General features: G+C 40.0%; 2 protein-coding genes across 2 annotated transcripts in view; both read right to left on the minus strand.

Annotated features, from left to right (window-relative positions):
• Nucleotides 1–15,577, minus strand: part of NPHP1 (nephrocystin 1) — a 65,711-nt gene extending 50,134 nt beyond the window's left edge. The window contains exons 1-3 of the mRNA XM_060027349.1: nt 14,710–15,577; nt 11,923–12,095; nt 8,717–8,790 (exon numbers count right to left, since the gene is read on the minus strand). Coding sequence (XP_059883332.1) covers nt 8,717–8,790; nt 11,923–11,991 — 143 coding nt within the window. The 5' untranslated portion in view covers nt 11,992–12,095; nt 14,710–15,577. The remainder of the gene's footprint in view (nt 1–8,716; nt 8,791–11,922; nt 12,096–14,709) is intronic.
• A 96-nt stretch (nt 15,578–15,673) lies between these two features.
• Nucleotides 15,674–16,776, minus strand: MTLN (mitoregulin). The gene is made up of 2 exons (XM_060027353.1): nt 16,431–16,776; nt 15,674–15,817 (listed from the first exon to the last, which is right to left on the minus strand). Exon 1 carries the CDS (start codon nt 16,736–16,738, stop codon nt 16,568–16,570), a length of 171 nt encoding a protein of 56 aa, XP_059883336.1. The 5' UTR covers nt 16,739–16,776; the 3' UTR covers nt 15,674–15,817; nt 16,431–16,567.
• Nucleotides 16,777–20,139: the final 3,363 nt, after the last annotated feature.

Below are 20,139 nucleotides of genomic sequence, written 5' to 3' on the forward strand. Positions count from 1 at the left end.
ACCACTTACCCTCAGGGCCAGATTATGTACTCTCCCCACAATGTAATTAAAATGAAAACAATTCTAAACTGTAAAACATAAAACTTACGCAATGCAAAAATAAAAATAGCTCCTTCCAGGTTTTTCCGAGTCCTCGATGCTGGGTGAGTTCATTAAAGCTGAACTTTTACCAGGATTTGGAGCCCTGCCTTTTCTGCTCCCAAGCACATTCAGTAATAAGCCCATCGGGCAGGTCAGCACTGACCACAGTTACACTTCATAACTTATGTGAACCCAGGAACTTCCCCCTCTAATGAACTTCCACTTAACAAAATATTTGGGTAAAAACGGAATTTTTTTTAACATGATTAACCATAATACTTACTTTGCTTAATTTTTGAAGAGTATTTTTATTTTCATCTATTGCCTGTTTTAATTGGATACATCTAAATTTTAAAAAAGAAAGAAACAAAATATTGATTTTTTAATTGTCAGAACGAAAAGCTATTTTATAAAATCATACATAAGTCTTTAAGCAGGTAAAGCAATTTCTTTTTTTTTTTTAAGCAAGCATCTGCCATTTTTTTGTTTTTTTAATTAATTAATTTATTTATTTATCTTTGGCTGTGTGGGGTCTTCGTTTCTATGCGAGGGCTTTCTCTAGTTGTGGCGAGCGGGGGCCACTCTTCATCATGGTGCACAGGCCTCTCACTGTCACGGCCTCTCTTGTTGCGGAGCACAGGCTCCAGACGCGCAGGCTCAGTACTTGTGGCTCACGGGCCTAGTTGCTCTGCGGCATGTGGAATCTTCCCAGACCAGGGCTCGAACCCGTATCCCCTGCATTGGCAGGCAGATTCTCAACCACTGCGCCACCAGGGAAGCCCAGGTAAGGCAATTTCTATTGCATGAATGATGTTTAAAAATTCATATGTAAATGCCTTTCCATCCATTAGCTTGGGTGATGCTCATAGTCAAGATCTCAGGTATGAGGTATGATAACCAGAACGCAGAAAACTTCAGTGACTCTGGGCTTCAGTTTCCTATCTCTAAAATAAGGAAAGCATTGGACTTTAAAAATGCTTCTCCAGCTCTAAAATTCCATAAACCTAGGATGCAACCAAGACGACAAAACTAATAATGATAATAACAGCTAAAATTAATTTTTTGCATCACAAATACTGCTAAGCAGTTTACAAGCATCACCTCATTTGAGTCTCATAACAATCCTCACTCCAGCTGAAGAAAGTGAGGTTCTGAAAAGTGACCAGAGCTAGTCAGAGGGAGAGTAACCATGTGAAGGCAGAGTTTAGGATTCTACAGCTGGCCTCTCCCCCCAACAGCACACTCCCCTTGTGAACATGGCCCATCCATATGGGTACAGTGTTTTAGATATTTCATGGACAGCTCACATAATTTGGCTTAAGTCTTAGACACCCAAATTAGACGTATGAAAACGACCGAGTTTGGGGTTAGTGGAGGCAAACTATTATATATAGAATGGATAAACAACAAGGTCCTACAGCATAGCACAGGGAACTATATTCAGTATCCTGAGATAAACCATAAAGGAAAAGAATATAAAGAAGAATGTATATATAGGTATAACTGAATCACTTTGCTGTACAGCAGAAATTAACACAACACTGTAACTCACCTTTACTTCAATTTAAAAAAAAGAGAAAAAAATGACTGAAAATGGGCTACAGCTAGTTATGAGTTTTCAAAAATCAAATGTTTTCTCCACCAATAACCTGAAAAAGTCATTATTTTTTATGCTGAGTTATTTTTTTTTCTTCCACAGACTGATAAAATGAAATAAGCAGTGAAAAGGGGGACAAAAATCCTTTGTGAAAGAGGCAGAGAAGACAAGTAGAAACATCAACCTGCAGCTGACCCTGCTAGTTATCTACCCCAAAGCCCTTCTGCCACCCTCCTCCATGCTGGCATGCTTGGCCTCCCACTGACACGCAAGTGATCAGCTTCCACTGCAGGTAGGGTGCGTGTATGGCCCAGCACTGGCCAATGATACATAAAAGAAATGTGTTGGGCAGTTCCTCCCATTTTATTCTCCCTGATGGAGCAGGTAAAGAACCATCATCCTTTCTGCTTTTAGGTAATGATGACTGGGGACTTTGTAATGGTATGCAGGGCTGTCACTGACAAGCTGAAGATGACCGAGCAAAATGACAGGAAGGCCTGGTCCTTTAGACCTGTAAACACAACAGTAGAAGAACCCATGGCAACTCTCTAGAATAATCAGCTTAGTCCCTCATTCTTAAAAAAAAAGATAATCCAAGGACCATTGGGCATAATGAAGAAAACTAGCAACATGGAAGATAAAATTTAAGACTAACCAAAAGTAAAAAAATCTGAGCCCAGAGGAACCAAAGACAACTCAGAGAACAGAAAAGAACTTTAAAAAAAAAAAACAACTCCCAATCACGGAAGTATTAATGAGATAACCTAAAAACAGGAACGCAATGCTAGAAAACAGAAAAATTAAAGAACAAGGAAAAACACTTGTAAATTAACAATACAGCTGCTGAAATAAAACATCCACGGAAAAGTTAAAAGAAAAAGTTGGCTGCTCTCGCCTTCTGAGATGGCCCACACTCTGTGGAGTGTGTTTCTCTCTAAATAAATCCACTTCTTACCTATCACTTTGTCTCTCACTGAATTCTTTCTGCGATGAGACATCAAGAACCTGAGCTTCATTAAGTTCTGAGACCAGGTGTGTGATCTCAGTTAAAAGACCGTGGGTTAAAGTCCCAATCTGGGTTTTGGCTGGGTCTGAGACCCGGCCCATGGGTTCAAATCCCAATCTGAGTTGCACGGTTTCAGAAGGTTTGAGGAAAAGGAACACTGAGAAAGGCTTGTGCAAGGTCAGCATTGGCTAAGATAAGACTGAATTTAGGGACTTCTCTGGCAGTCCAGTGGTTAGGACTCTACACTTCTACTGCACGAAGCACGGGTTCGATCCCTGGTCAGGGAATTAAGATCCCGCAAGCCAAAAAAGAAAAAAAAAAGTGTCAAGAGAACCTTTCAGGCATAAACAAAAAAGCAAAGAAACAAAAACTAGTGGGGAGAGACCTAGAGGAAAATTCCAGGAGGTTCAATACCTGACTCAAAGGTGTTTCAGGAAGAAACAAACAGAAGTAAAAAAATTATCTTTTAGTAAAAGAAACTCTCCCAGAGCTCATGAGAGACAAGAGTTTTCAAACTGAAAAGACCCTTTGAGTGTTGAGAAGAATTAAAACAACACCTAAATACACCGTGACAAAATTTCAAAACACCAAGGCTGAGGAGAAAAGCCTCAAACAGAGATCAATTACAAAAGAATGACCATGAAACTTGTCAGCATCACTGGGTGTAAAGGAACCAGACAATGTCTTCAAAGGTTTAAGTAGAAAATTTTTTTACTCCATATCTACCCAATTATTAATCAAACATAAGGGCTGAATGTTTTTTCCAGACATGCAAATATCAATGTGTATTTTAAAATGACTGTGAGGGGATTTTTTATACACAGAGAAGACTATTACTTGGGTATAAAAACAATTATTAGCTTATTAAAATAAAATTTAAAAATCTAGTTTTCCCTGGGACTTCAATTCAGCATATAACCCTTATTCTACTTTAAAATCTAGTAAAGCAAGTACAATTACCTTCCCTTTTTCTTTCATTATTGTTTGATTAATTCAACTTGAGCTAAATTCCTCAAATAATCAATCCTACTAATGAAGGTAGTTAATTAAATTCCCACATCTTAAAATTCATTTAAATTTTATTTTGCTTTTAAGCACTCTGCCTGACTTAAGTAAATTTTTTTCAAATGTTCTAATGAATCATTTAAACTAGCAGCACAAATCTCACATCCATTTGAATGTTATAAATTCTTTAAATACCCAAAGCATACAGATTATTTTAATGATGTCCTAAACGTAATACAAAAGTAATAATAGTCTAATTTGATTTAGTTCATCGTGTCTATGTAATTTTAAACGCTAGTTAATTTTAAACTCTCCCAAGGATTAAAAAGAAAATTCAAAACAAAACAAAAAGCAATCATCCATCATGAGAACAGTTTTCCCATCTCAAGAGAGCTAAGGCCACCATCCCAAGCAAGGCAGAATTGCTAATAGACAGAGACTTCTGACAGGTCACAGGATCTGGGGCTACATAGGCCAAGGACTTACCACAATTTGGCCTATGCCACTGATGTTCACTCTGAGCTGTTTTTATTGTTGCTGTCACAACATCAAGTCCATAACCTTCAGGCTTAGGTTGTTTGCTCTTAGACCCAAATTATACCATGACATAATTCTTGCATTTGATTCAAATGGACCAAAGGCTGCAACTCCACTGAGACTGTAGTGAAGTTCCTTCTCTTGCTTGACTAAGTTCTGCATTTCCTGGACAAGTTTCTAGAAACATACAGCCCACCAAAACGGAATCAAAAAGAGCTAGATAATTTGAACAGACCAATCACTAGAAGTGAAATAGAATCTATAATTTTAAAAACTCCCTGCAAACAAAAGTCCAGAATCAAATGGCTTCACTGGGGAGTTCTACCAAGCATACAAAAAGAACTATACTGATCCTTCTCAAACTCTTCCAAAAGACTGAAGAGGAGGGAACACTCCCAAAGTCATTCTATGAAACCACCATCACCCTGATACCAAAATGAGACAAAGATAACAACAAAAAAGAAAATTACTGGCCAATATCTTTGATGAATATAGATACAGAAATTCTTAACAAAATATTAGCAAACCGAATCCAACAACACATAAAGAAGATCATACACCATGATCAAGTTGTCAGGGTCACACAGATGGTTCAACATATGCAAATCAATGTGATACACCACAACAACAAAAGAAAAGACAAAAACCACATGATCATCTCAATCGATGCAGAAAAAGCATTTGATAAAATTCAACATTCATTCATGATAAAAACTCTTACCAAGGAACTTCCCTGGTGGTGTAGTGGTTAAGAATCTACCTGCCAATGCAGGGGACATGGGCTCGATCCCTGGTCTAGGAAGATCCCACATGCTGCGGAGCAACTAAGCCTGTGCACCACAACTACTGAGCCTGAGCTCTAGAACCTGCGAGCCACAACTACTGAGCCCATGAGCCGCAACGAGTGAGCCCACATGCCACAACTACTGAGCCTGTGTTCTGCAACTACTGAAGTCTGCGCGCCTAGAGCCCGTGCTCCACAACAGGAGAAGCCACCAAAATGAGAAGCCCACGCACTGCAACAAAGAGTAGCCCCCCCACTCACCGCAACTAGAGAACGCCTGCACGCAGTAATGAAGACCCAACGCAGCCAAAAGTAAATAATAAATAAAATTTAAAAAAAACAAACCAAAAAACCTCTTACCAAAATGGGTAACATATGTTGAGGAAACATATGTTGAAGAAACATATCTCAACATAATAAAAGCTACTTATGACAAACCCACAGCCAACATAATACTCAATGGTGAAAAGCTGACAGCCTTCCCACTAAAATCTGGAACAAGACAAGGATGCCCACTCTCACCACTTCTATTCAACTATATTAGAAGTCCTAGCCACAACAATCAGACAAGAAAAAGAAATAAAACGTATCCAGATTGAAAGAGGTAAAACTGTCATTATATGCAGATGACATGATATTATATATAGAAAACCTTTAAAGACTCCACACAGAAACTACTAGAACTGATAAAGAAATTCAGCAAGGTAGCAGGATACGAGATTAACATACAGAAATCAGTTGCATTTCTTTACACTAATGATGAAATATCAGAAACGGAAAATGATGAAAAAAAAAAAAAAATATATATATATATATATATATATATATATATATATCAGAAAGGAAAGTAAAAAAAATAAATCCCTTTTAAAATCACATCAAAAGGGACTCCCCTGGTAGTGCAGTGGTTAAGAATCCACCTGCCAATGCAGGGCACACGGGTTTGAGCCCTGGTCCTGGAAGATCCCACATGCCACAGAGCAATTAAACCCACGCGCCACAACTACTGAGCCTGCGCTCTAGAGCCTGTGAGCCACAACTACTGAGCCCACACGCCACAACTACTGAAGCCCACGCGCCTAGAGCCCGAGCTCTGCAGCAAGAGAAGCCACCATGACGAGAAGCCTGTGCGTTGCAAAAAAGAGTAGCCCCCGCTCGCCACAACTAGAGAAAGCCCATGCACACCAACGAAGACCCAACAAGGAAGACCCAATGCAGCCAAAAATAAATAAATAAATTTATTTTTTAAAAAAATCACATCAAAAAAATAATAAAATACTTAGGAATAAACCTGAGTAAGGAGGTGAAACACTTATACTGAGAACTGTAAAACACTGATAAAGGAAACTGAAGATGATTCAAAGAAAGAAAGAATTAATATTATTAATTGGACTGGAAGAATTAATATTGGATTAGATTGGAAGAATTAATATTATTAAAATGACCATACTACCCAAAGCAATCTAGAGATTTAATGCAATTCCTATCAAATTACCCATGACGTTTTTCACAGAACTAGAACAAGTAATCCTAAAATGTATACGGAACCATAAAAGACCCAGAATTGCCAAAGCAATCCTGAGGAAAAAGAACAAAGCAGGAGGCTTAACCCTCCCAGGCTTCAGACAATACTACAAAGCTACAGTAATCAAAACAGCATGGTACTGGCACAAAACAGACATATGGGACAATGGAACAGAATAGAGAGCCCAGAAATAAACCCACACACCTACGGTCAATTAATCTTCAATGAAGGAGGCAAGAATATACAATGGAGAAAAGACAGTCTCTTCAGCAAGTGGTATTGGGAAAGCTGGACAGCTGCGTGTAAATCAATGAAGTTAGAACATACACTCACAATATACACAAAAATAAACTCAAAATGGCTTAAAGACTTAAATATAAGACATAGAACCACAAAACTCCTGGAAGAGAACATAGGCAAAACATTCTCTGACATAAATTGTAGCAATGTTTTCTTAGGTCAGTCTCCCAAGGCAATAGAAATAAAAGCAAAAATAAACAAATGGGACCTAATCAAACTTACAAGCTTTTCCACAGAAAAGGAAACCATAAACAAAACAAAACGACAGCCTATGGACTGGGAGAAAATATTTGCAAATGATGCAACCAACAAGGGCTTAATTTCCAAAATATACATACAGCTCATACAACTCAGTAACAGAAAAACAAACAACCCAATCAAAAAATGGGCAGAAGACCTAAATAGACATTTTTCCAAAGATATACAGATGGCCAACAGGCACATGAAAAGATGTTCAAAATCACTAATTATTAGAGAAATGAAAATCAAAACTACAATGAGGTACCACCTCCCACTGGTCAGAATGGCCATTATTAAAAAGTCTACAAAAAAACAAATGCTGGAGAGGGTATGGAGAAAAGGGAACCCTCCTACACTGTTGGTGGGAATGTAAATTGGTGCAGCCACTATGGAAAACAGTATGGAGGTTCCTCAAAAAACTAAAAATAAAGCTGCCCTATGATCCAGCAATCCCACTCCTGGGCATATATCCAGACAAAACTCTAATTCGAAAAGATATGTGCATCCCTCTGTTCACAGCAGCACTATTTACAACGGCCAAGGCATGGAAGCAACCTAAATGTCCATCAACAGATGAATGGATACAGAAGATGTTTTATATATATATATACATACACACACACACACACACACACACACACACACAGTGGAACACTACTCAGCCACAAAAAAGAATGAAATACTGCCATTTGCAGCAACATGGATGAACCTAGAGATTATCATATTAAGTTAGAAAGAGAAAGAAAAATACCATATGATAACACTTATATGTGGAATCTAAAATATGACACAAATGAACTTATCAATGAAACAGAAACTGACAGCCATAGAGAACAAACTTTTGGTTGCCAAGGGAGGGGTGGGGGTGTGGGGGAGGGATGGATTGGGAGTTTAGGACTAGCAGATGCAAACTATTCTATATAGGATGGATAAACAACAAGGTCCTACTGCATAGCACAGGGAACTATATTCAATATCCTGTGATAAACCATAATGGAAAGAATATGAAAAAGAACATATATATATATATATATATATATGCACACATACACATATATACGTATAACTGAACCACTTTGCTGTACACCAGAAACTAACACAACATTGTAAGTCAACTATACTTGAATTTAATTAATTAATTAAATATATCTATAAATTCTGCATTTATCTTAAAACATTTTTATTGCCTTCCCACTTTAATGTCTTATAGCTAAGTAGTGTTAGACATATTAACTAACCACTGTGAACCTTAATTTTCTCATCTGTATTAATGAGTACCTCAAAATGTTATTGTAAAAATTAATTAAGAAGTTTTTAGAGCATGGACCACTCTGCTTGGTACATACAGAGTACAAAATAGATGTAAGCTGCCCCTTTTTAACGTTTGTAATTCTCTATTTAATCTTATCATTCCAACATTTAGACTAGGTAGACACAGATAATTGTAAGAAATATTGTAAAATACATTTTGGAAAATTTCATTCATTGTTACCTCAATATTATTTCCCATTATTATTTTGTCTTTTTAGAAATGTTATTAATTAAAAAAAGAAATAATTCCTCAATTTCTATGCTGTAAATACTGCTCACTGAAATGTAAGTACAGTCCCTACAAAACTAACATAATTTCATATGCTTTACCTTTGGTAAATATCTCGTCTTTTACTGGCTTCTAGAGCTCCTTTCAATTGACTCTCAGAAAGCAAATCATCAACCTACAATAAATGGAGACTGTTTAAAATATCATATTGTTAAATACCATATAACCTTAGGAAATAAAATTTTAATTCTTTTTTCCCAATATTTTATAATGAATACTTTTAAATATACAATAAAGTTGAAAGAACTTTATAGTGAACATCCAAATACCCACCACCTAGATTCTACCATTAACATTTTACTATACTTTTATGACACATCTATTCATCAATTCATCTTATTTTTTATGTATGTCAAAGTAAACTACAATCATCAATATATTTCCCCTTAATACACCATGGGTATCACTAACTAGAGTTCAGTATCTGGTGTAAAATTTACATATAAATGAAATGCACAAATCTTAAGTATACATTTGCTGAGTTTTGGCAAATGCATACACCCTTGTAATCCAAACCCCTATCAATGTACAGAAAATTACCATTACTCCAGAAAGTATGTACTCATTTGTGTAATCATTTCACAAGAATGTTTTTGAGATACTTCCATATTGTTGTGTGTATCATTAGTTTTTCCTTCTTATTGCCGAGTAGTATTCATTATGTGAATAAACCACAAATTTTTTAATCCTCATTCTTATATCTTACATTGTGATTTAGTAATTTCCAAACACTATGTGTAACTTTGCCAACATACCCACAAAAGAGGCACATACAGCTTTTGCATTCTATAGATACTGTGGAGAAGATAAAGTGGATGAAAAAAGAGAAATAAAAATTCTCTACTCTTGCCATTTTGCATCTGTTATTTACAAAATTCACACACATGCTAACAGAGTCGGTCATCACAGGCATGACCCAGATGGGCTCTTGATCACTTGTCCCATAGATACCAAGTTGGAAATCTGTTCCATTTTTTGCTTCAGGTGTCTTCCGTGGGGCCAGGGAAGAATGAGCTCACACTACCTACAGAGTCCTTCACAGACATTCAGGGTATCAAAAGGCTCTGGAGCCAATTTGTCTCCGACTTGAATAATCCTGGCAATAGTTTACTTTGTTACATCTTTGTAATAATTAAAATTTTTTTAGTTTACTTCTACAACATTTCCTGGTTCTCTCAATGTCCCACTAAATTTAAAATTAAATACAAAACCATATTAAGCATCTGGCCAAAGCTTAGCTTAAGTCAATGTCTCATCAAGTTTTATTTTTATTTCTACCAGAAGAGTATTCTATTTTGTTGTACCACTATAATTCCAATAGAGTCCATTAAGAAACATTTATCCATCCCATCTTTTGTACTTTTTAAGTGAAAGTCCAAAAGTGGATAAAATACGAGCATTCAGTACATCTCTTACCTGCCAAAGTTTATAAAATAATTCTATTTAGTGAAAACAATATTTGGTAATAGATCAAATGAAAAATAAAAACTAAAATTAGCAAAGTAAAATAGGAATTTCAGAAAATAAATTAACAACACATTAATTACTACTTACTTTTTTCTTACAAAATTTTTTTTCTTGGCCATGACACGCGGCCTGTGGGATCCTAGTTCCCCGACCAGGGATTGAACCAGGGCCCTCAGCAGTGAAAGCATGGAGTCCCAACCACTGGACCACCAGGGAATTCCCTTTCTTAATTTTTTTTTTTTACGATTTTTTTTTAAACGTGGACCGTTTTTAAAGTCTTTATTGAATTTGTTACAATATTGCTTCTGTTTTTATGTTCTGTTTTTTGGCCACAAGGCACGTGGGATCTTAGCTCCCCGACCAGGGGTTGAACCCACACCCCCTGCACTGGAAGGCGAAGTCTTAACCAATGGACCACCAGGGAAGTTTCCCCACCCCAACCCAAAATTATGAAAATATCAAAAAGTATGAAGCGAAACATAATAGTCATTAGCATTCTGCCACATAGAGTTACCATGCTGGCATGTTTCCTTCCATCTTTTTTTCTATGTATATTACATATAAAATTTTAAAATTGAAATACTGTATATTCAATTTTATATTTTTTCTAACTTGACATTTTATCACAAATATCTTCCCTAACATGTTAAAATCTCCTTAAAATTTTAATCTATTATATCCCAACATGTTATTTATCCATTCCCCTACTACTGATCGTTTAAGTTGCATCCAGCCTTTTGTATTATAAGTAATACTATGATGAATACCTCCATACCTCAACCTGTGTCTCAATTTTTTATTATTATGTATGGTAAATTCCTGGAAATGTAATTCCCAGCTTAGGAGCATGAATACTTGCTACATCTTATCAAACGGCTTTCCAGAAATGCTGTGCCTTATACCCTGAAGCAGTGTTAAGTGCCTGTTTCATCACAGCCTCCCCAATACTGGGTATTGTGATATTTTAAGTGTTTGTGATCTCTTACTTCCTTTGCAATTACTTGATTAACTTTTAAGTTAACTTTTCTCATATTTGTGTGTTACTAGTATTTCTCCTTTAGTTCAAGTCCTTTGTTCATTTGTCAGGTCTTATTTTTCTTATATATTAGGACTATTCCTTGACACCTATTTCACTGGGATTCATGTGAAGCAAAAACACTCAGTAGCTCCACTGGATGAAGGATAAAGGAAAGGAGGCATGGAGAGTGGAGGAGAGTGATGTTGGGCGCAGAGGTGGTTGGAATAATTATTGTTAAAAGTTTAGATTTGTAGGGCTTCCCTGGTGGCGCAGTGGTTAAGAGTCCGCCTGCCGATGCAGGGGATGGGCTCGTGCCCCGGTCCGGGAAGATCCCACATACCGCGGAGCGGCTGGTCCCGTGAGCCATGGCCGCTGAGCCTGCGCGTCCGGAGCCTGTGCTCCGCAACGGGAGAAGCCACAACAGTGACAGGCCCGCGTACCAAAAAAAAAAAAAAAAAAAGTTTAGATTTGGAGGTGAGATGGGTTAAGGGGAGCTGTTAGGTTGGAGATAGAGCCGTTAGGGTGAGATGCGGGGGAGAGCAGCACTTAGTCGATGGTCCCGATTTTCTAGCCTCCCCGGGGTTGGGTTGGGAGTGTGAAGGCTTAGAATCAGTTTGGTGCTGGGATCAGTTCGATGCTGGGGGTGAGGTAGGTTACAACTTGGAAACTGAAGTGGGTTGGGTAGGCTCCCAGGGTTAGGGTGCGCCCCAGAGCTCGCCCGCCACCAGAGCCCAGGTCCCCCAATGGACAGCCAGATGATACCTGCTGCTTCAGCTCCTGATTGCGACGCTGCAGTGACTGGAGGGGATCGCGCTGCCGCCTCGCCAGCATCTCCTTCGCCTCGGCGCGGAGCTCACGCCGGTCGTCAGGGAAACCAAGACGGCGGCACCGGAAGGTGACGCCATCACCGCGCGCCCGCCTCGCAGCCCGACTGCCTGGTGCGGGAAGAGTGTGGGGATGATTCTCCCTCGAGGAAGCCGCTCCGCCAGCCCGCAGGTCCTGAGCTCACTGACCAGCTACTCACCTTTTTCTCGCCAGTCCGAAAGGATTGGGGTGGAGATGAGGGGGAATGCCCTGCGGCGTCCGAAACTACAAGTCCCATAATACCCAGTACTACCACGACATTCCTCCTGGGGTACTGGGTGTTTTGGCAGTTGTTTTCTGACACCAGTTTTTCTAAACTAACCTTAAGATACAATTTAAGCATCTCAATGTCTTAAATTAACTGCAAGCATAGCTTGCCTATATGGCCTTAATGGGATACGTGGTTCTGGCGCATACTCTCACTTCAAAAAGGCAGTGTTAAATTCTTTGCCACTTGGGATACTGCTGAAGTATCACTTCATTGTAGTTTTGCACACGGTCCATCCTGAGTTCTGGGAAGATGGTGACTCTGTTCTACAGCAATCTTGTGAGCACCTAATTATGAGCTCCATTTTACATCTCTCAGGGAGGTTGTAATAACATTTCCCCAAGTGGGACTCAGTCCTATAAATCCAATTCCCAAACTCTTTCCACTACACCGAATAAGGATGACGACCTGAGCTCACTTTTCAAAAGATGAACCACACTGATGTGTTCTTCAGTACAACACACAAGGTAATTCCACAGGCCCAACTGCCATGTTATTTGCAATACTTTTTTCTTCAATAGAGAGAAGTGAAAAGCGCCCACCGCACTGAATTTTCAGGGTGAACACACCCCCATGTAAGTAACATAACCCAGATTTGGATACAGAATGTGACCAGCACTCTAGTGGTCTTCCCCTCCTTCTAGTCCCTGCCCACCTCCACCCCCTACACCAAATGTAAACACTATCCCAATCTCTAACTGTAAAAATCTGTCTTGCCTCTTTTTTGAACTGAATAATGGAATCACGCAGTGTACTGGCATCTTGTCAGGCTTCTTTCATTCAACTTGTTTGTGCAATGAATCTATATCATCGCGTGGGTTGTAGTTTGTTCATTCTCATTGCTCTCTGATGTTTCATTGTATGACATACTCTAATATACTCATCCATTCTACTCTTTTTTGTATCTCATGTCTTTACTTTGAAGTAATTTCTCCACCATGGCTCATGATACTTAAAAGTTCACTTAAACAGCCATAGTTTTTCCATTGAAAATCTAACAACAAATGAGGAAGTAGTAAGTACTACAAAGTATTTTTAGATGGATTAATAAATCGGTACTTCTAAGTGATCTTGTTAGAGGTAAGCAAAAAGAAAAAACTACACTAAAGACAACCCATCATTTATGAAATCCTCATTTATTTTATATATGTCTATAAAATTTTTTTTAAAAAATCTACCTACTTTATAGGGATTTCCATATTTTAAATGGAAAAGTTACAGGGTCATGAAGATGGTAAAACTCTATATTGGTAAAAATAAACAAAATAAACCCCCTACACATGTATATATGTATGAGGAAGGGTGCAAAAAAGGTTTATTACTCTTGTTCATCTCGGGTGGAAAGATGCTTTGATTTTATACATTTTTGTACACTATTCAGCATGAGCAGCATTTATTCCTTATGATTCCTGCATCAGTATCATCCATATCACTTGGGTGACTGTTAGAAATGCATATTCTCAGGCCTCACCATAGACCCACAGGATCAGAATCTAAATTTTATCAATACCCCAGTGTTTCACGTGCACCTTCAAGTTTGAGAAATACCGCTTAGGTATTCACCATGCCGTAAGGAGTGAGATTACTCAGCTAGCTGCCTTCTTTTTCATTAACTTACATTTCTTTTGACTTGTAATGCTCAGTATAGTCGCTTTAGCACTAGTCACTGCTTCTGTTGTCATCCCTTGATGCCATTATGAAAATCAGAGTAACCTACAAGACCGTTTTGAAGTGAGGTAGCCGAAACCAAAGCAAACCACGGCCATTGCTTCTCCCGAGAACAAGCTATTTCATAAAACTCGTTATCATTTTCTTCCATCAGTGTGTTACAATGTATATCAACTCTGTGTTACAATGTATATCAACTTTGTACCGCTGTCTCACAGGAGATACTGAAAAAGAATTTAACAGCTTCCAGACTAGTGGTTAACATGGAAAATGTAACATCTCCATGTAAGCCAACAGTTTCAGGGAAAAAAACCAAACACATTTAAGTGGGGCAAGGGGTAGACAGCTAGAGGTGAAACAGTGAGAGGAAATGTCGGGGGGAATTGTCCACCACAGGGCTGGGAACACATGGGCACAGTGTAAAGAGGCAGTAGGCAGAAAACGAGGGGCAGACTGAGTGGTGTAGGGTGGCTGAAAACCGCGTAAGGACTAGACAGGCCTCGGGGGTGAACAGCACAGGCCCAGAGGGGCAGGATGACAGAACATTGGGGTGAGACAGGAGAGGGAGACGAGTGTGTCCGGGTGCTGCACATAAGTAATGGGAAAGGAGTCACATTGGAAAGACCAGGTCCACCAGGAAAGTGGCACAAGAACAGGCCCATACGGGCAGAACTGGTCATAACCTAGATGCTTAACCAGGAACAAACCAACAGTCTGGAGGCACCGTGGATGTGCCATAAGAAACCTACCTTGTCTCAAAGAGCCTCAACTCCCTGACCCTCAGTGATGAATGGTGACTCAGATACTTCAGCCACCTGCAGCCCAGACGGAATGGCGCTCTAAGAACCAACATTTCGGTCCTTAAGTACTGCATTCACAGAATGCAAATGAAGTTGGAAGTAATAAAGCATAACGGCCCTCCTAAAATGGAAGAAAAAAAAGCTCTCTGTGGAAACAACTTTCCCGAATTTTCTTATGTTAATACGGACCTGATCCTAAATTTACTGAGAAACAAAATGAATCTTTATAGGAATGAGCAAGGGCAGTGTTCTAGAAAACACCTCTGGAAAATCAAAAATAACCTGGGACTTGGTCACTCTTGATTTTCAGACACAGTTATCCCTCGGTATCATCGGAGGATATCATCCTGGAACCCCAGGAGCTGCCACGGATACCAAAATCCAAGGCTGCTCAAGCGCCACAGTTGGCCCTTCCTATCCATGTTTCCGCAGGCACAGACTCAACCAGCCATGGATAGTAAGTGGACAGTGGGCCACTTACATATAGATTTATTGAAAACAATCTACATGTAAGTGAACCTGTGCAATTCAAACCCATGTTCAAGGGTCAACTGTAGTTGGGATTTATCACTAAGGTCTATTCAATGAGGTTTCTCCTTCACATGTATACTCCATAATGACACAAATGAAACTTCTGTCAGTAAAAACTTATACTTCGTGCCTGGAGTATGTTGTCAGCCTCAGATGTGTAAAGGTCTTACATACATTACCCCTACCTCAGTTATTTTTACATAGCCATTTGCTTTCCAGAATAGGTCCAGCAAAACTGCTAACCAAAGGGAATCATAGTGGTTCCTAGACCAACTTTGCTTTGCAGTTGTACCAAGGAACCAGCATAGATTCTTTAGAAAACAAGATATCTGACCAAAGACAGTAATTATAAGTTTTGAGGATCAAATCTCTTAATTCAGTAAGCTGCATAGGAGGCAAGATACTCCTTTTCCTTTTAATAAAAGGTTCAAATATGTTTAATTTTTTTATTTTAAAAATAAAATTGATTCATAAAGTGCAAGGAGAAACTATTTCTGTCCAGTTCTCTATATCCATCTTCAACAAGCTGTTGGAAACAGAAAAGAGAAATAAAAATTAGGAATACATAATGGTTAACTTCAAATTATTCTATTGTTTAGTTAAACCATGAACAAGAAGATCTGGTGTTACAGATAAGAAAACTGCGACCCTGTAAATTTGCAGAGCTCTGATGAAAAAGCCAGGACTAGACTCAAGGTTCCTGACTTTCAAGCCATTGCCAGCCTGCCAAGGACCTAAGAATTTAGACTGGAGATGACAAAACATGAATGCAAAGATGTACTATGGTGCTACCAAGGATATTTTAAAAAATAAATTGATGTGGGGAGGGGGGAAGGGGGTGGTAGGAACACCTCCACGGTCCTTTTTTTCATTTTCTATTCTTTCCAGTATTTTCCATTTTGAAGCTTAATGTTGCCAAGGTGCAACGACTTTGCACGCGGTTAAGACAGTCCCGTTAAACGCACGCAGTGAACTACGATACCAAAATGTGAGTTATTAGGGAAAACAGAACTTCCTCCTCTTTCTGGTGCCTGGGGGGACAAGTCACCTCCTGTGGGCTCTCCAAAGACCCTCCTGTCCCAAGATATCCGGCCGTCCCCGAAGTCTCCCCATAAGGCGTCGCTGTAAGTACTGCTCACCGACTCCGGCAAGAGCCCGGCACTGCGAGCGGAGAGAGTGTGGCGAGCCTGGCTTCGGCTGGAGCCCCGCGCCGGAGAGGCGAGGTGGCCTCGAGGTGGCCGCGCGGTGGCCGGCGGGGACCGACAGCGCGGGGATCTCAGGCCAGGTCCAGCTTCTTCTGCGTCGCCGCCAGCTTGTCTTGCAGCCTCTTCTTTCTCCAGTCCAGGTAGCGCCGCCGCAGCCGGTTTGCCTGCCAGCCCACGAGCACTCCGGAGGCGAAGGCCACCAGCACGGACAGCTGCAACGTCCTCTCGGACACGTCCGCCATCGCGGCTCCCAGGCTTGCAGCGCGGCCTACGGCGCGGCGGCCGGGTCAAAAGGCGCAGCGCGTTTCGGGGCGGGGCGCGGGCCGTGAGAGCCCGGCGCGCCTTGCCGCGCAGCTCTTGCAATTTAAAGATTCGTTGATCTCGCCTGCTGATGAAGACTTGCCCCGCCCTTGGATAGCCCCACAGTTACCTCCTCTGAACCCCTACCATGCTTATTGTTTGGCTTTCATCAGATGTTGCCTTGATCTATTATTATTAGCTGACTACGGTGGTGCGTCTTTCCAACCTCATGGTCAGCTCAACCTCTTTGTATTTTCTCTCAGCAGCAGAATGCGAGCCAAATATGTGACTTTAAATTTTCTGGGAACCCATTTAAAAAAATTCAAACAGATGAAATTATTGTTAGTAACGTATTTTACTTAGCTTAATATACATAAAGGATGTTATCTTTTCAACATGTAATCAGAAAAGCTATTAATGAGATCTTTTATTCTTTTTTTATACTAAGACTTTGAAATCTGGTGTAGATGTTATAATTAACAGCACATCTCAATTTGAACACTAAATTTTCGGTGGAGAGACCTGATCAGTTTCTAGAATTCACAAAAGTTAGTTGAAAAATTAGATTCATGTACCCACATTGTTTCAAACACATGTAAAAATTTCTCCAATATCTGAGTTGAGTATCTTTTTTAAAATAAATAAATTTATTTATTTATTTATGGCCGCTTTGGGTCTTCATTGCTGCGTGCGGGCTTTCTCTAGTGAGCAGGGGCTACTCTTTGTTGTGGTGTGTGAGCTTCTCATTTAAGTGGCTTCTCTTGTTGGGGAGCATGGGCTCTAGGCACGCGGGCTTCAATAGTTGTGGCACGCAGGCTCCAGAGCGCAGGCTCAGTAGTTGTGGCACATGGGCTTAGTTGCTCCACGGCATGTGGGATCTTCCTGGACCAGGGATCAAACCTGTGTCCCCTGCATTGGCAGGCGGATTCATAACCACTGTGTCACCAGGGAAGTCCGAGTATTGGTTTTTAAACTAAATTTTATTAAGTTGTTTTTAAAAATTCAGAAATCAGTTCTTCAGTCACACTAGTCACATAAGGGGCTAGTGGCTACCATATTGGACAGCAAGGTCTAGAGAGCCATTCTATTCCACAACTAACACTGGGTCAGATTTGTGGGGCTAGAGGGAAAACAAATTCTAATGATGAAATTCATTCTGGTGGACAGACCCTAAGGTAACCCCCAACAATTTCCACTCCTGAAGTTCATGTCTTAAGTCCTTCCCCTAGAGTATGGGCTGATCTGTGATTTGCTGGAAGGTCACTCCTTATGTGATATACCTTATGTGATATAAAACTTCTTAACAGACTGAAGGCTCCCGTTGTGGGCTTGATGAAGTAAGCAAACATGTTGGAGAAGCTTATATAGTAAAGAAATATGGGTAGCCTCTAGGAACAGCAGCATGCCTCCAGCCAACAGCCAGCAAAAAGCTAGAGCCCTCAGTCCTACAACCACAAGGAAATTAACTTTGCCTGTAACATGAATAGGCTTGGAAGCAGATTCTTCCCCAGTGCAGCCTCCAGATGAGATTACAGCTTGGCTGATGCTTTGATTGTAGCCTTGTGAGACCCTAACAGAGGACCCATGTGCCTGGACCCCTAACCCATGGAAAGTTGAGATTATAACTGTGTGTTGTGGTAATTTGTTACACAGCAATAGAAAACAGATACAGTCACGAAAGGGAGACCAGCACATGGAGCCTGAACTCTTTTAGAGCATGGGCCTGACCTAGCCTCTCTATAGATATCAGCAATTGGACTTTCATACTTGAGATGAAACCTGTCTTACTAGGGTGATGATAAAGACAGTATCGGGTCCAATGTGAATTCAAGTCTGCCATGCTTAATGATCATTTACTTAGCAAATATTTCTTGAATGTTGCAGTAGGTATTGGGAATGTAGAGGTGAATACGGCACAATAGCTGCCCTCAGACAGCTTAGTGCAGAGTGAAAGAGAGGGAAAAAAATAATTATGACACACTCTGATGAATTGGAATATACAGTTAAGTATGTAGCTTAGCCTTTAAAAAAGAAAAAAAAACCCTCAGAAACCTTCTCTTTCTTTCATATTCCGTTCAATCTATTAGTCAATCCTGTAGGTTCTAGTGGAAGAACCCTTCACATATTGAGGTACAGGGAAGTCATTCTGGCTTATACGTGATGTGCCTTGAACTTTATGCTAACTAAAACAGCCTGTCTTATGGCCTGTCAAACATACATTATACATCTGCATTAACCATTAAAGAAATCGCCCACCATCTAGTAATACAAAGGGATAAGTAGCAACCCACTGCAGTTGCCCACCTAGAGTACCCCCTGAGGGAAATGTAGGGAAAAAAAAATGGATGGGTCATTCTGTGATTTGAATAGATGGTCCTTAGGTAGTTAAGATGCATACCTCAGAAAGAATTTCAATGACCCCAGATTTTTGCATCTTCTCTTACATAGAAAGGCACTAAAATCATTAAGTTGTGATATGTGTTCTTTGTGATTGGCAGTAATCTTTTACCAAGATGTACGCTTGACTACGTGTATTTCCTAGCCAAAAAAAAAAATCATGTATATATACTCCTCCCCTACCCCTTCAGAGCAGTCTCTCAGAGCTACTGAGAGGCTGTTTCCCAGGCTATAGTCCTCAGTTTGACTCAAATAAAACTCTCTTCTATTCTTATTATAGATTGTTTATTGATTATTTGCATCAACATTTCTACTTTCAAAATATGACCAGAATTAAACTTCTTCTCACCTTACTGCTACCACGGCACCCAAGCTACCATCATCTCTTACCTGAGATACTGCAATAGCCCCTATCACGTTTCTGTGCTTCCATATCTGTCCATGACATTCTATTCTCAATACAGCAGCCCGAGTGAGCCTTTGAAATCAGAAGGTGGACCGTGCAATGCCTCTGCTCCAACTCTGCAGTGCCCAAAGCCCCTGCATGGTCAGCTCTCCTCTTCCTCTTACATCTCACTGGCCTGCTCACTGTTTCATTTGTTTTTCGCCTCATTGTTTTTTTTTTTAAGATTTTTTTTTCGATGTGGACCATTTTTAAAGTCTTTATTGAACTTGTTACATTATTGCTTCTGTTTTATGTTTTTGGTTTTTTGGCTGCGACGCTTTTGGGATCTTAGCTCCCCGACCAGAGATCGAACCAGCACCCCCTGCATTGGAAGGTGAAGTCTCAACCACTGGACTGCCAGGGAAGTCCCTGCTCATTGTTTCTTGAGCTCACAAGGTTCGGTGCTACCTACGAACATTTGCATGTGCAGTTCCCCTGGCTGGCATACTCTTCCCCCAGATACCTGCATGACTAACTCCTTCACCTCCTTTTTTGATTCTC

The sequence above is a fragment of the Delphinus delphis genome, chromosome 12, assembly GCF_949987515.2.
Source record: "Delphinus delphis chromosome 12, mDelDel1.2, whole genome shotgun sequence".
NCBI lineage: Eukaryota > Metazoa > Chordata > Mammalia > Artiodactyla > Delphinidae > Delphinus > Delphinus delphis.

Bases quoted from the DNA above. Each gene is read 5' to 3' on its own strand.
- MTLN (XM_060027353.1), bottom strand. From the start codon at position 16,738: ATGGCGGACGTGTCCGAGAGGACGTTGCAGCTGTCCGTGCTGGTGGCC.